The sequence below is a fragment of the Podarcis erhardii genome, assembly GCF_964252035.2.
Source record: "Podarcis erhardii genome assembly, chromosome: 2".
Classification (NCBI taxonomy): domain Eukaryota; kingdom Metazoa; phylum Chordata; class Lepidosauria; order Squamata; family Lacertidae; genus Podarcis; species Podarcis erhardii.
The window spans coordinates 101486876-101502912 of NC_138498.1; the positions used below are offsets into that span (position 1 = coordinate 101486876).

Sequence of the window (16037 nt, forward strand, 5' to 3'; positions counted from 1 at the left end):
AAATAAGAGTCCACAGATCACAACTGGATATCTGGCACATCTGAAAGGATATCCCAGTGTGGACATGAGGAGGCATTTCTTCTTTCTCCTAGCCAAGTATAAAAATAAAACGACCCTTTGCACTCTTCCTTACATCAGTAAGAGTAAGACAGACTAGTAGCACCTTATTTAAATACTCCAGTATTTCTTAGGTGTTTCCTGTGCCACCCTTTACAATAGTGGCCCCTTCCTGTCCATATGATGCATCTTGTGAAGTGGGATAAACCACTGTGGCAGCTTAGGGGAGCATCTGTTTTGCATGCAGAAAGTCCCTGGTTCAATCCCCGGTAATCCCCGGTTGGGCCTGGCTATGGCCCCTGCCTGAAACCCTGGATAGCCACTTGCAGTGTGGATAATACTGAGATAGATGTACCAGTAGTCTGAGTCAATATAACGCAGCTTCCCATGTTCCCCTGAAGATTTATATGTGAAAATTCAGTGAATTGTTTGGCATTTCCACATTATCTTAATTTTTAATTTCTCTTAAGTATGGTTTCTGTTGCTTAGTCTTATGACACAAAATCTAGATTTGCAGATTTCAAAGAAATGATCTCTTGTGAGAGGAAAAACACATTTCATGGATTTATTTATGCAGCTGGTAATATGTGTTTCTGTATCTCTCCATTTCCAATTTAATGAAGTTTCTGCCTTGACTGTATAAACAGGCTGCTGCACACACACAAAAAGGATCTCCAGCCTTTAAAAGCAGCTTCTCTTTTCACTGTATGTCTAGTGTGAGTGTATAACATCTAATACGGCTGAGTTAAAAAGGGACAGTATCTAATAGAAATGTTTCTAGCCCTCCAGAGTGTGCACATGTCCCACTTGGAATGCATGCTAAAATCATTCTAAAATAAAAACTTGCTATCACATGGGCAAAGTAAACTGTGTCCCCTTTCACCCTTTCTAATGCCATATTCTGCTGTGTGGTAAGGACCCATGAAATGGGCCCCACCCATAGAGGCAGACCTTTCAATGTTAAGTAGCCACATGAAATAAACCCATGAGAAAGTGGCTGCCATACCACTGCAGCAGCATCTCAAAAAAGAAAAGCCTCACATGGTGTGTTAAAATGTAAGCCACCAGTTCATGCTGCCTTAAAAATAATAATTATTTTTTATTTATTTTATCAAAACCATATCATTTAGTACACCCTTGAGTCGCTCAGAGGCTTGATGTGGTGCAGGTACCCCCTTCCCACCCCAAAGATAAAGTGATGTGTAAGCTGCATGCTCCAGGAAAGTTTTGAGCTCATGGTAGCTCTGCTGATTCAGCGGAGGGGGGAGAATGATGCAAAGGGTGCCATAGTGTGATTGGGCCCTTCTTAATGACCATGTACTCTGGCCTAAGTCACCTAGAGCAGTGATGGCCAAACTTGGCCCTCCAGCTGTTTCTGGACTACAACTCCCACCATCCCTAGCTAACAGGAACAGTGGTCAGGGATGATGGGAACTGTAGTCCTAAATCACCTGGAGAGCCAAGTTTGGCCATCACTGGTCTAGAGGAAATGCAGGATAATAAAACGAGTTCATACAGGAGAGGAGGGAGAAGCGCCCATAGCACTTCCCTACTTCATGGAGCCTTTTACCAGCCCAGGTGTATATAAGTCAGATCTCAGGTAAGAGATTAGTTAAATGTATGCAACAGTTTGTGCTTGTACAGACCCCTGAGATTTTCTTTATTAGACGATAGCCAATACGTAAGAGTCATATCCAACGCGCTGCCCAACTTTGTCTCTGGCAACACCCGCCATTAGCATGCAGGACCACCACCAAGGTTGCCCTAAGAACATAGCCCTTGGGCTGAAGAAAGCTTCCATACATCTAATGTGGGCAATAGAGAAGGTGGACCTTTATACATCTAGGTAGGGGAAGATGCAAAGCATGACTCGGAAGTTCATTGGGGTGGCGATTGGAATTACGCTAAGAACCTTTTAGCCAACCCTTTGACTGGACTTAACCATCCAGGGGTCCTTTACCTTTACTATGGAGGAACATACAAGTTTGTAATGTAACAGTAATAAACTAGTGGTTTGTGATGCTCTTAGAAGGGAAAAGTTTGAATGAGCTGACTTTAAAAAAATAAACAGATGCTTGGTTGCCAGAGGTACTCTAGTTCCCTGGAGTGACTCTTCCCCAGCAGTGGGTGGATACAGAAACTACCTGTGTTTTAGATTCAGGTAGGTAGCCGTGTTGGTCTGATGTAGTTGAATTTTTTTTAAAAAAAAATGTTCAGTAGCACCTTAGAGACCAACTAAGATGCGGGTGGCGCTGTGGGTTAAACCACAGAGCCTAGGACTTGCCGATCAGAAGGTTGGCGGTTCGAATCCCCGCGACGGGGTGAGCTCCCGTTGCTCGGTCCCTGCTCCTGTCAACCTAGCAGTTCGAAAGCACATCAAAGTGCAAGTAGATAGATAGGTAACGCTCCGGCGGGAAGGTAAACGGCGTTTCCGTGCGCTGCTCTGGTTCACCAGAAGCGTCTTAGTCATGCTGGTCACATGACCCGGAAGCTGTACGCCGGCTCCCTCGGCCAATAAAGCGAGATGAGTGCCGCAACCCCAGAGTCGACCACGACTGGACCTAATGGTCAGGGGTCCCTTTACCTTAAGGTGCTACTAGACAATTTTATTTATTTATTTATTTTGACTACCTCTGTTTTGTTTGATTGAAGGGAAGAAAGACTCTCTGCAAGGGAGAAGGTCAGACACAGGGTCAGTCTGGACCAGTGGAACTGAGCTGGTCTCTCTTTCCTTCTCTGCCTCCCTACTTTCCATCAGTAAAGGGAAGCGAGAGGGAGAATCAACATCTACCTGTTCAGTCTCCATAGTGATGCTGCTACTGAGAGAGAGGGAAAGGTAGACTGAGGCTGTTTTGCCCCTTGGCTGCCCTCTTGAGAAACAGCACCTGGGTCCTAAACCTGTGTGTGTGTGTGTGTGTGTGTGTGTGTGTGTGTGTGTGTGTGTGTGAAAGAGAGAGAGAGAGAGGGAGAGAGGGAGAAAGAGAAATAGTTTCTTCACTGTATTTTGGAGGTGCAAAAGAAAGGGAGCAGGATGAGGGAGAAAGGCTCAGGTAACTGGATTGGTTGAACAACTGCCTCCACCCCAATTTATCTGCAAGGCTGGGCTAATCTTTTACTTCCTATTTTGCTACCCAGCTTTCAAAATGGCTGAGAGCGTTTCAAACCATCTTTCTGATCCGGTCATCCTGAAATTTGGCATATGCATTTATAGATGGGGGTTTGTTCCCATCTTTATAACTCCTGTGGCAAGAGTGTGGACACCCAAAAGGGCATCTGCAGTGTCTTATGCTAGCGTACCTCGATAAAAGAACATTTGTCTATATCTGAAGGTGGTTTTCACAGTCTTTGTCCCAAACTTCCATATTATTGTTCTTAGCCAAGTGGGAATTAGCCATATTTGCTGGGGAAATAAATTGTCGACAGCATTAAGGCACCTGAAAAGCACGGGTGGAGAAATCAGAGATATCACACACACTGCTCAAAATGTCATTTGAAGTCGAGAGTTAATTTCAAATTCAAGTCACTTGAGAGTATATCATTTTAAAGAAATGCCATTGGTGTGTCAAAAGCTTCAGCAAACATCAATAAAGCTCAATAAAGCGTTCCAAAGCAATTTCTGCTCTCGGGAGTTGCCACGCCCCTCCAACCAACAGCTATATTCAAAACTATTGTTAAATAGAACACAGCGTTTTCGGTCACAAAGAGCTTCTAGTGAAGTGGCAGTAGTCAACGCTACTTTGTTTTCTCTGCCCAGCTCTGCTCCTGCTTGCTAGTATTTAGTATAGTTCACGTAGAGACGGTGGAGGAAGGGGCACATTGCACGTTCCACTGACATGTGTAGCTATCTCTTCATTTTTCACCTTAATTAGCTACCACTGCAGCAAGGTGATTCTTACTGAGAAGGTAGCACCCAGAGAATGGCGGCTTATCTCTTCCTCGCTCCACTGAGATTGGAACAAATGTTGGGGAAGGGCATGGAGGTTTATCACAAGCAGGGCCGGCCCACCCATGAGGCAAGGCGAGGTGACTGTCTCGGGCGGCAGGATTCATAGGGGCAGTTGCTAGTTTCCTCCCACTCCTAGAGAGGAAATGGCAGGGGATGTCCTCTGGAGTCTCCTAGGGTCTTCACCCTCCCAATGTGATTCCAATAGAGTCCCTCCCCCTCCCCACCGTGACAGTTTTGATTCCCACTTCAATCATCGGATAAGGTTGATTTTTTCCCAGTATAGATCTTCACTCACCCCTTCTTCCCTGGTGAGGAGAGGCACCATTTTGTGGTTCACCTCCAGTGCCAAAATGTATTGGGCTGGCCCTGATTCCATGTGCCAACATTGCCCGATGGCCTGCTGAGATGGGCTGGATGAATATTTCGCTCTATTTGCAGATGCTCCCCTAAAGAACAGCCAGAAAAGGAGAGGAGACCTATTGTAGCCCACAAATAGGGCTGCAAAATTAGAGGCCTGTTTTAACTAAGCCCTGTTTTTCTGTTTGTATCTTTTGTAAAAGAGGTCTTGGTTCCAGCCTGCAGTCTTTGTAATTTACATGTGTTTTATCTGTTGGGTGCGCATCCTCTTCTGTTAATACGAAATTATGTTTATGCTTTGAGGGGACGTGAAGAATATTTGAGCAGTCAGATGCTTAATTTAGTATTTTTCAAGCTCTGTTGATGGGAATTCTTTGGAGTTCTTTGGAAATCTAGCTAAGTGTCCTCAAGAAGATTAGTGAAGGCAAGCAGGCTTCCCTGAATGACAATTTGCCTTTTATTACTGCTCTCTGCTTACAAGGAGTTGCTGCAGGAAAGGATTGGGAGCATTGTTGAGCATGCTGTGTTCCATTGGCAGGTGACCATGTCTGAAAGGAGTGTTGAGCACTCCACATGAACTTAAGCATTAAGCATACCTCAGGGAAATGTTCTGGAATCCTCTGCAATGGTTCCTTGGCAGATAAATCAGCGATAGATGGAGATTTCCCGAGTAAAGAGTTTGAAAACCACTGGGTTGGTTTTTTAAAATAAAAAAATAAATGGGAATTCTACTTACTATTTGTAATTTATGTGATACTTCTCAATACCTGCATGGGGCAAACGTTTCAATATGGGGACATTGCTCCAGTACTGGCTTATTGTAAAGTCTTGTGACCTTAGAAAGGGCACAGGTCAACCACTTCTAACTTTAAAAAGAAGATAGACAATGCTATGTAAAATGTATTGTCCAAAAGTTGCAGTTTCTAGAGTTGTCAATGAAGTTCCCACAATGAAGTTTTTGTCTGATGCTTCATGTTGTAATAGAAACCGATGGAAGTGAAGGGAGATTGAGACATGGGAATTTAAATTTCCCACTTGCCCATTTACTGGAGCTTAGGTTGCAAAGAATTTTGGCATGCTTCAGTCTTGCAGCAGTTTTAAGTACAGTATGCAGCCCAATTTCTCCTAACTTCTTTACTCCCAAATTTTGATTTTGAGTTATTTCATCTGTTTGGGAATTTCATCTGATGTGGCTCTTGGTCCATTTTGTTTCTTGCATCTCCATCACAGCTTGCGTGAATTTGCAACCCCCTTCTTTGGATCTGGCCGCAGGTCCATTAGTATGGGGCATGGCTTTCACATGGAGGGTGCATGGTGTGTGTGTGTGTGTGTGTGTGTGTGTGTGTGTGTGTGTGTGTCTAACAGAGTTTCCCTAGAGGAAGTTGAGTTCAGAACAGAAAACAAGGGGGGGTGCTGTATCTTTCAGATTAATTTCTAGTACTGGAGTTTTGTTTGTCTACTTCTTCAGGTTCAGCACAGGTCCTGGCCAACCTGTCTTTGGTGGCAGGCAAAAAGCTGGGCTGCATCCATGAGAAATCCTGAATGTGCATGAGCATGCATGCATGTCAAAGGAAGCATTTTTATTTATCTGGTATTGTCCAGTTCTGACTGATGCTCTGCACCGCTGCTAGATTTCAGATTGTGTTCTTAACTGGGGGCGAAAACATATGGTGATACTAATGCATAAGGAAACCTTGATTTGTGTTGTGTCGGTATATGAAAGCTTGCATGGTTTTCTCTCTGTGTGTGTGATGAATGGCTTTCCCTTTTTGTGCATCCCCCTGTCACTCTGTCTGCCTATCCTTGGGGAAATTCACCTGCGCTCAGCACAAACTGGAAATGGTAGAAGCCCAAAGAGGGACGTTATGTATTTACGCAGGAGCACGCAGAAATGCTGAACGTAGAGGAAAAGCAGTGGGGGAATGGCTCAGTTGCAGGCCATTAACCTTCTTGGGATTCCCCCCTCCCCCTCCCCCTTCTTTTCTGGCTTCCTTCCTTACAGCAACCGCTTGAAAGGAAAGACAGCCAAAACAGCTCTCAGCACAGCGTCTCCAGCCACCACAGCACCCACACCGCTTCACCTGTCCGCAGCACCCAGGTGCTTCCCGAATACCCTGCCACCGAAGCACCAGCTGCGGAGCAGCCAGACAACGCTGGGCAGAAGAAGCCAGATCCATTCAAAATCTGGGCCCAGTCCAGGAGCATGTATGAAAGCCGACGTGAGTATCAAAGGAGACTTCATTATTTTGGCAGCTGCTCTAGATCATTGCATTCTGTAACTCTTGGTTTAAGGGGAGTTCCCACTCCTAGAAAATTAGATATATCTATTCATTTCTGGATAGGATGAAAATGAGCAAAGCTGAGCATTGCTGGAGATGGGCATGGGGTGGGTGAATACAAAGCCAAGGAGCCAGAGAGACCAGCAGTTTACATATGGTTGACATTAATCATTTTTTGATGGTGGCAAAGGAGCTTTGCCTCCTGTCAGCCTGGATGGCTCAGTTGGTTAGAGCATGGTGCTGATAATTCCACGGTTGTAGGTTCGATCCCCATGTGGGACAGCTGCATATTCCTGCATTGCAGGGGGTTGGGCTAGATGATTCTCCTTCCAACGCTACAATCCTATGATTCTATGAACTTTGTGGCGCAATATGCAAGTACTGATATCTTTTCTTCTCCTTCAGCGTTTACTTCTTTAAAAGAAATCAATTTCTGAACGGGGTAATGTCAGACAAGCATGACATAAGAGGTTGCACAAATTGCTTTCCAAGCTTTGTGCTGCAGACACTTGTGGACCCAATCCTTCTAAGCTCTTAATTCATGAAGTAGTTGAAATATAGCCTCACAGTATTGTAGTATGGCTTGGCAACTTGTAGGAATGTCATGCCCTTTCAATGCCTATTCATTCAGTTATTCCTTCATTCATATAATATAGAGAGAGGGTCAGTGCTTTTTTCTAAAAAAAATTTAGGGGTACTCTCATTTTCCTACTCGTATTGAAATACTGCTCCTCAGCGAGGCCAAAGTTAGATTCACAAAATGTTTAGGGGTATGCGTACCCCTGTGTCGCCCCCTCCTGAAGAAAAGCACTGTATTAAGTCTTGCTGTTTGCAGGCATAAAGGTTAAGGCCAAAGGAATAATTTTGCTAAATTAATGATAGCATTGCCTAGCTGACCCACATGCTGCCAAGCTATGCTCGCCTTTATCGTTGTGCACTATTTCAACAATGCAGAGGTCAAATAGATACAGTAAACAACTTTTATTGTTGGTTATTAATAGATGCACCACACTAATAATTCATCAGGGTTTTGATTTGCTTCCGAGAATACAAAATGGGTTTCAATCAACCCCCTTTTCTTCAAAGAAAATCAACCTCCTTTTCCTCTTCAGTTGCAATCTGTAGAGCATTAGTTACACTTGTAGAGTTATGTGGCATCCCGTAGAGTGAAGCAGCTCTCAAGCAACCTCCCATCACAAAACGCTGCTCACCTTGTAGACTTGGGGTTTCTGCATAGTTTGGAGTCATCTGAATGGCTGAGCAGTTGAATCGGTTACGTAAAATGTCATTTAAAAAAGGAAAGGGAAGAACTTGGAAGCAGAGGCTTTGGGAAAATACTGGAAAATGTATTTTAGCAGCATGATATCTTGTGTTTCTTCTGTTTTCCTTCACAACATTCATTTCTTTTCTTATTTTTCTGGGCATGGCATGGATATACAACCCATCCTCACACAATCTTCTGCTCTCAGGAATTGTTTTCACAGAATCTCGTGCCCCCATTTTGTTCGTGGGACTACTTTTGATCCAGCAGGGGAGGGCATCTGCTAATGTAAGACAAGAGGGTCCCCCCCCCCCGATTCCTCCTTCAGTCCTCCCTGCCACCTTCCAGTCCCTCAGCCCTATGAAATGGATAATCAGGTGGGGGGTGGGCGGGCTGCAGGGAGCTGCATTGAAAGAGAGAGTTGGCAAAGAAAGAAAAAAAAGCACACATCTCCTTCTCATGCATTAGTGTATGCCTCTGTTGCCATTCTTCAGAATGGTAGCATTGGATTTCACCCCATGAAAATTATTGCAGTGACTGGCCTCTGTGGCCCACAATAATAGCATTTTTAAATTCTTAGAAACAGGATGCCTGCTACTTTTTAATGCAGTAGAAGTCATTCCAAGGAAGGGAGCTCTAATGTTGGTTTTGAACTTTGCTGATCAGCCACTGAGGATTCGCCTTGTCAAAGACGAGCATCCTTACCTAGGAGCAGGGTAGCAGCTGTTCTATTTATTCACAAGTAGGCTATTGCTTCATCTTATGGGCTGTGTCTTGAGTGCCCTTCTCATGCTTTACTAGTGCAACACCTTTTTTGTACAGTGAGAAGAATTAGGACAAAAGCAAAACTAATTCTTGGGCTCTTTGAAAGGCAGAATTGAGTTGCGGTATGTGGAAGGGGTCTGGGCAAAGGGCTTCCTTATCTGCCTGAAGAAAACAGGTCTCCTAACACCACAGTGCCTCCAACTCAGCTACGCTCTGAGCTGATGTAATGGCCGCCAGAAATGCCACTTTGAAAGTTAGCCACAGGGCGATGGAGGCTAGCGGTCCAAGAGGCACTTTGGTCAGGGTGGTCGGTGCCTTATGTAAGTTCCATGAGGGACATCTGTGTACTGGATAAGACACCAGCAAGGACGCCTCTCTCAAAAAATGCGGTATGTGCAGACGACAGGGAAGCCTGGCCTAGTTTGGATAGCATAGAGGAAAGGGCATTTTAAGGTCGTCAAGTCATGTTCAGGTACAGTCCAAAGGAATATTAATAGCCAAGAGATTCCCGCTGTGGACCAGTCTATGTATTTTTGCTCACACCACTGCACAAATGCTTTGCAAGTGGCTGGGGTTTGGGGCAGGGCGGTTCTTGAAAATGGTGGAGTTCCTCCCGTTAACGTTAAAAGTTATTTCCACTTTGGGGCTGAAGAAGGTGGAGCAGACTCCTCCAGGGCCACCTTTAAAAAGAAAGGGGTTCTTGCACTCACGGTAGCTTCTTCTAACGTGATTTCCCTTGCCCGAGCCTTTTAAGAGACTGACTTTGGCAGAGTGGGACATAAGCGTTAACCAAGTAAAAAGTCCTCAGCAGCCCCACATTTCAAACTGCAGACCTGCATGGATGGATGAACTCACTAAAACCTTGGAGATAGATCAGCACGTCATTTCGATGCATTCAGATGCAGTGCCAAAACAACCCAGCAAAAAGAAGGGAGAGATTGCTCTCCAGCGCCTTTGTGGTTCTACCAATTTAATTTGCAGATCAATGGCTTCCCTTTCCTGGGGGGCCAGGGCCTCTCTAATGCGGCCTCCCCAGCCTATGCCAGACTAAGATTTGAATGCTGATAAGTTTGGGGATTTACTTAGGAAATGAATGAAGGTCTAGGAAGTGGGGGTTTCCCCCCCCCCCCCGATACCAGTTTCTCTGGTTGACATATTGGACTGTAGATAACAATTTCAAGATGCATATTATGAAAATTGTGCATTGGCTGCCTGTTTAGCAGCAGGGAAATGCAAAACAATGAAATATCTGGACACACGCAAGCCCTACAAGATAATACAGGAGGGAATAAACTGCCCTTTTGCCCTTTTTGGTGGCGGCATCACTTGTGAAGGTTTTTGTGCTCTTGTCCTACTACTTCCACTGCTCTGGATTTCCCCCTTCCCCAGCTGGATGCTCACATTGTCATTGTCTCTGACCCCCTGCAGCTATTCAGTACCAACTAAACAGTTAATTAGAAATTATCTAATTAGTCATTAGGATTAGCTCAGCAGTATTAACTGCTGCCTGTTCTGCCTTAAAAAAAAATAATAATAACTTGGGAATGTGCTGCAGGACACAACTGTTTCCTAGCCAGTCCACCAACATGGCAAGTTTTCTGTATTTCAGTAGCAAATTATTTTATTTTATATGTGCAAATAGTTTGGAAGCTTTAAGTGACTACTTATTTCTGAAGTTTTGCATGCATCCCATACCCTTTTTCCATTGGCTTCTCACTGTACCACTGGGCAGCTTGCACTTCACTGTCCTTCGCTAGCTTACTGTGTTTGGTTGGGGACCAGCTCCTTTCTAGTCTACTGCAGTTGCAAACCACACAACTTTGTATCTTACAGATAATTTGCTTAGAAATTGAGAGGTGGAGAGGTATAATTCTCACTGAAGTTGCAAGAAGAGCCCAGGTTGAAATCAAAGATGGGATTTAGGCTGGCCACTATAGGAAGCTGATTGCTGGATGTACTAGGGCCCTTCTGAACAACCAGGCCATTCCATGGGTTTATAGATTAAATTAAGAGAAGTACCTAAAATATAAAGACCCAGGGAAAGGTTACCCTTCAGAAAATTTTCTTTGAACCTTCTGAATAGGCACTAGATCAGGCACTCCCAGCTAGCTCCCCAAAGCCAAGACCTAGAGTTCCTGATAAAATTTGGATTCAGCCCTTAATTCACCATTATCTTAAAGAGCTTGATCCCAAACACATAATTTTCTAAAAACGAGTTGATTAAACAAAAATCAACACCGCGCACTATTAAATTACCAGTGCCATAGGTTAAATAAGTCAACACCAGTTCAGTAATTCCAAATTTTCAGGCAAATTTCAGAGGGTATGGGAACCTTGACTTGTACGTTTTACTATTAATTCAAGCACTGCGTGTCTCAGATGATTTCCCCCAGTTGATAATTATTTGTCGGTGGTGATTAATTTCGATTTGGACAACAATCCAGAAGGAGACCAATTTGAATTTTGAGAGTTTTCCTGTCACCTTCTGCCTCCATGCAGTCTCCCAACTATCTTTCAAACACTGTCACATTTAAGAGACTGCAGACTGAACTGCAAGGGTCATTTCTCTAGAGCTGAGCACAAATGGCCTCTTGACATTAATAGTGGCCATTTTACCAAATTTCTCAGTGGGGTAGAAATTCTCCAATAGTCTTTTGGGCTGGGGCTCGCCATTTGCCGTTGCGGTAGCACAGCTTCCCTGTCTTTCGGTCTCTCCACCTCTTTTTCCTTCTTTCTTTGCTGCTGCACGTTGGACCATTTGGAACATCCTCCATGATACTCCAGGTCAAATCTCATTCCAAGTTACTGTGTTTGTGTGGCAGGGCAGGGTTGTTAAATGGTCCCTCCATAAAAAAAAAATTGCTGGAGAAAATTCTGCAAAGTGGCCTTCTTTATCAAAGGGGGTGATAAAAAAAAAAAAGCCTTGGCTCAGTGTTCATTTCACACCTGGCTTTCCTTTAAGCACTTCTCAGACTTTTGAGTTTTAAAAAAGACATTCTGAGCACAACCTGACTTCAGCTAATGATAGGGAAATTCTTAACAAGCAGAAATCATGTGGGGGTGTCCTGCTTCTGCCCCACTGTTGCCTTGGTCATTAAGCCAGCATTCAGTTGAAGCATTTCTTGTTAAAAGATGGGCTTATTGGTTGTAGCCTTTTTGTGAGTTACACCTATCCATGCAGGAGATCTGTATTGGTATTTGATGTTTGAAATCTACCAAGGCACTGGGAGATAAATCATATTAAGGATGCTGTCTTCTCTGCAAAGGCAAATGAGCCTGTCCTCGAAGGGTGAGGAGCAATGTGCCTCTGCCTCCATCCTGGCAGTCTTCCCAGAAGTGACTTTCACTCACAGTCCTTTCCTTATTTAAGACGGAGATACTGGCAATAACATAATCCTGCGGAATAAAAATAGTGGCTCCCTCTTTCTTAAAGTGCCAGGCAGGTTGCAGAAGTACTCCTGCGCAAGAACAAGCCAAGCTGCTTCTGATGGACATGAGCTGCTCCCACAGAAGCAGCTGGCGGTGCAGGATTGAGCCCCAGGAGGCACTTGAGAGACCCTGTTTAACAGAACAGCTCTAAAGTGGGCTGAGCTGTTTGTTTGCTAAGGAGTTTGGATCATGTGGTTTCCCACATGCCCGCTTTAGGTTCAACTGTCTTCTCCTCACCCACCCTTCTCCAACCCCCCCCCCCCCAAAAAAAAAACCCTCTTAGTGCCGTTACTGTCTTGCTTGTGTGAAATTGACAACCTGGGACATTATTCATGACTGCAGGGATTAAGATGCTACTTGGTTCTTTAACTGTAATAGGAGGATAGATTCTAGGTGGAATCAACAGACATCTGAGATTGGAAGAGCTATCAGAGAAGCTGGCAGTTTTAGTGGAACCTTTCTAGTAAATATTTGCACCTAAACAAAGTCAGACACTGAGACCTAGGAGGGAATTAGGCATTGGTCCTTAGGATACTCCAGGGCCTTGGAGGTTCCAGGAATTTATGATGTGGAATAATCCAAGGACAGCAGGGGCACGATTTCCTCTATTTCCAATGCCCAGGCTAGGAGCACTGCTGTTTCTGCAGCTAACCTGGAACCAGGCACACTCAGGCAAGTAGGCTTTGGGGGGAACCCCAAAGTCTGCAAGAGCAAAATAAAAGAATAAATAAATTAAAATGGCCAAAGGAGTGGACGGAATCCTGAACAATGAGCACCCTTGCACTGCAACGTTTTGTTGCAGGTCCCACTGGTTCATTCATATTTCTAAGACTTCTCCAGTGCTTGAGCCATGAAGCCTCATCTCTTTGCTGTTTCCTCAGTTGAACACACAGGACTATATCACTTCATGTCCTACACATGAAATTGGTTTATTTGGCCTGTATTCAGTTAGCCTGGTAAGCTAGCAAAAGGCAATTCAGGGGCTCCCGCTAGTGCCATGGGTCTCCCCCCCCCCACCTTTCTCCACGCACACACTTCATGCATCTCCCCCAAAGTCACTCGGCAGAGTCAGGAGAAACCCCATAGCAGCTCAAGGGAGGCAGGGAGGAGAGGGGAAAACATTGCGCTGACTGAATGCTCAGAAGAGCGTCATGCTGAATTCCCCCTTGTGGGGGAATCCTTTAATGGTGGAGACAGAAAGAACTACCTTGCTTTAGACTTGTCTCAGAGACCACGGTCATCTCTGAGTCCTGCAGTAAAGGTAAAGGTAAAGGTAAAGGTACCCCTGCCCATACGGGCCAGTCTTGACAGACTCTGGGGTTGTGCACCCATCTCACTCAAGAGGCCGGGGGCCAGCGCTGTCCGGAGACACTTCCGGGTCATGTGGCCAGCGTGACGAAGCTGCATCTGGCGAGCCAGCGCAGCACACGGAAACGCCGTTTACCTTCCCACCAGTAAGTGGTCCATATTTATCTACTTGCACCCGGGGGTGCTTTCGAACTGCTAGGTTGGCAGGCACTGGGACCGAGCAGCGGGAGCGCACCCCGCCATGGGGATTCGAACCGCCGACCTTTCGATCGGCAAGCCCTAGGCGCTGAGGCTTTTACCCACAGCGCCACCCGCGTCCCGATCTAAATCACAGTTTAGTCACACAGTCCGTCATCTTCAGTCAGTCACAATTTTCCCTCAGTGGGATGGGAATAATTATTACTACTTAGTCTGGATGTGTGCCAATCCTATTGGAATGTTGTAAAACTATGCTAAAGCCCATGTCTTTAAAAAAAGGCAAAACAAAGAACCTTTTTCTTCCATGAACCTTGTCCACTAAGATGGCAGCTTCTAAGAAATGGTGGGCTTGTGATGATAAACTGCTGTTTGCCTTCTTCCCCTTAAAGTTCATGCCACCTGTTCTTTTGCATACCTTCATACTGCTTTAAAAATGCTATTTCTGTAAGTGATAATGAGTGACATAATTCTTGGCTTGATCATTTCCAAGGAGTATCCTTTACCTATTCAGAGATTAAGAGTTCTCCAGAGAAATTTAGGGTCATGAATTTTAAAAGTGGACCTATTTCTGGAAAAAAAAATTAGAATATTCTCCTCTCTCATTTATTGTTTTAGTCTTAAACTTCCTTGAGGATTGCAACAATCTGTTGTTGTGCTGCCTGCATGCTTTGCGGAGCTGCTGTATCCTACGCATGGCCATCTGTCAAAACAGCAGTGACAAAATGAATTAATCTGAATTGCAGATGTGTTAATGAGCCCCTTTGAAGGGCTTAAGCGTGTTTTAATTAAAAGCAAAGCAGAACAGGGTCGAGGCTTTCTAAAGCTTTTAAAATATTGCAGGTTTTTTAAAAAAAAATATTTGGATTTTATTTTCAGTCACACAATAGATAAAAAGCAGCACGCGAAGCTATTCCTTCATCCACAATTAAACAGGCTTGGGAAAAATCTGAGCACCACGTAACTAAGGAAATGCTGATGAAGCAGCCTTTAAAAATGGAGTAATTGTGTAACAGGGAGGAGTGTTTACCCATTTTATGGCTAGGAAACAAAGCACCTACATTTAAACACCCACAATCTTTGTTAGTTTTGGCCATCTTACCAAAAACAGGCCTCTGTTAATGACCAAGAGGCTGAGTTGTAGCAGAGCTTGCTCATTTATTTTTTTGCTAGTTCAGTTCTAAACTTTGGATCATGGTTGTGTTGTCTAGAGGTCTTTGGGCCTTTTCTGTTCCTATTTCTATATGATTCCGAGGCATAAGCTTAACATAGGTTCAAGTGTAAAGACCTTAAAATTGCTCTTTGTGACTGGCGGGCCAAAATATATGTACAGTGGTACCTCGGGTTAAGTACTTAATTCGTTCCGGAGGTCTGTTCTTAACCTGAAACTGTTCTTAACCTGAAGCACCACTTCAACTAATGGGGCCTCCTGCTGCTGCCGCGCCTCTGGAGCACAATTTCTGTTCTTAACCTGAAGCACTATTCTGAAGCACTTCAGGTTACAGCACAGAGTCTGTAACCTGAAGTGTATGTAACCTGAAGTGTATGTAACCCGAGGTACCACTGTATTCTAGCTATTGAGGTACAGTAAGAGCTTCGAGGTACTGAAAAACATTGTTTTATTTTGGGTACACTAGGGTGGGCTAAAGGGTGAGAGCTCAAGTATCTCTCCCTCGAATAATAAACTCGGGTTGTGAGTGCTGCTGTCATGATTTGAAGCCCAAACCCAGAAATATATTGGAACATTTGGGGGAACCCCAGTGATGGCAGAAGTACAACCAGCCTGTTCATTCATTCATTCATTGGGGTGGGGAGCACAACCTAAGGTAGGAACTCTTAAGAGCTCTGTGCAAATTGAGCATCAATGACAGCCAAGGAATGTTGACTGCCATTTGGAAAGGGAAATAGTGGAGTGTCATGGAGGAAGGCATGGCTGACCGACAAGAACCCTGAATAGGAGTGGTCCTGATAGAACATGAGGATTGGATGTTGTGTTGCAGGTCACACTTGTGTATTTTGGGTTTTTTTTAAGAATAATTTTTTATTAACCGACCAATCACATCAAATCAAACCAAATTACATAAATTCCAAATTACACAGCCGAATTTTAAATTTTTGTTGGGGGTACCCATATTTCAAGTTCCGAAGGGATCCAATCAACTTCTTGCTTCTTACTGCTGTATTAATGTCCACAAATCTAACCTTACGATGTTCACAGTACTATCCAGTCCTTTCTTATTATTTTTCCACATCTCTTGTTGTTATTTTCATATATTTTTCCTTTCTCTGATAGTCTCCGCAAGCTGGTTAGAACAGTTTGTAATCCTGCGTGGATATTTTTTTTTTTATCCAGTAGCCATATCCAGACGTTTTCCATATAACATCAGTTCCATACATCAAAACAGTCTTAGCGTCATTAATCTTCACCAATCTGCCTCCT

The 16037-nt window shown here is 44.2% G+C and overlaps 1 protein-coding gene across 13 annotated transcripts in view; it reads left to right on the forward strand.

Annotated features, from left to right (window-relative positions):
- Nucleotides 1-16037, forward strand: part of MAGI1 (membrane associated guanylate kinase, WW and PDZ domain containing 1) — a 503738-nt gene that overhangs the window by 450041 nt on the left and 37660 nt on the right. For all 13 annotated transcript variants that reach the window (XM_081852289.1, XM_081852290.1, XM_081852295.1 and 10 more), the window contains one exon: nucleotides 6363-6579. In XM_081852289.1, the coding sequence (XP_081708415.1) occupies nucleotides 6363-6579 (217 nt within the window). The remainder of the gene's footprint in view (nucleotides 1-6362; nucleotides 6580-16037) is intronic.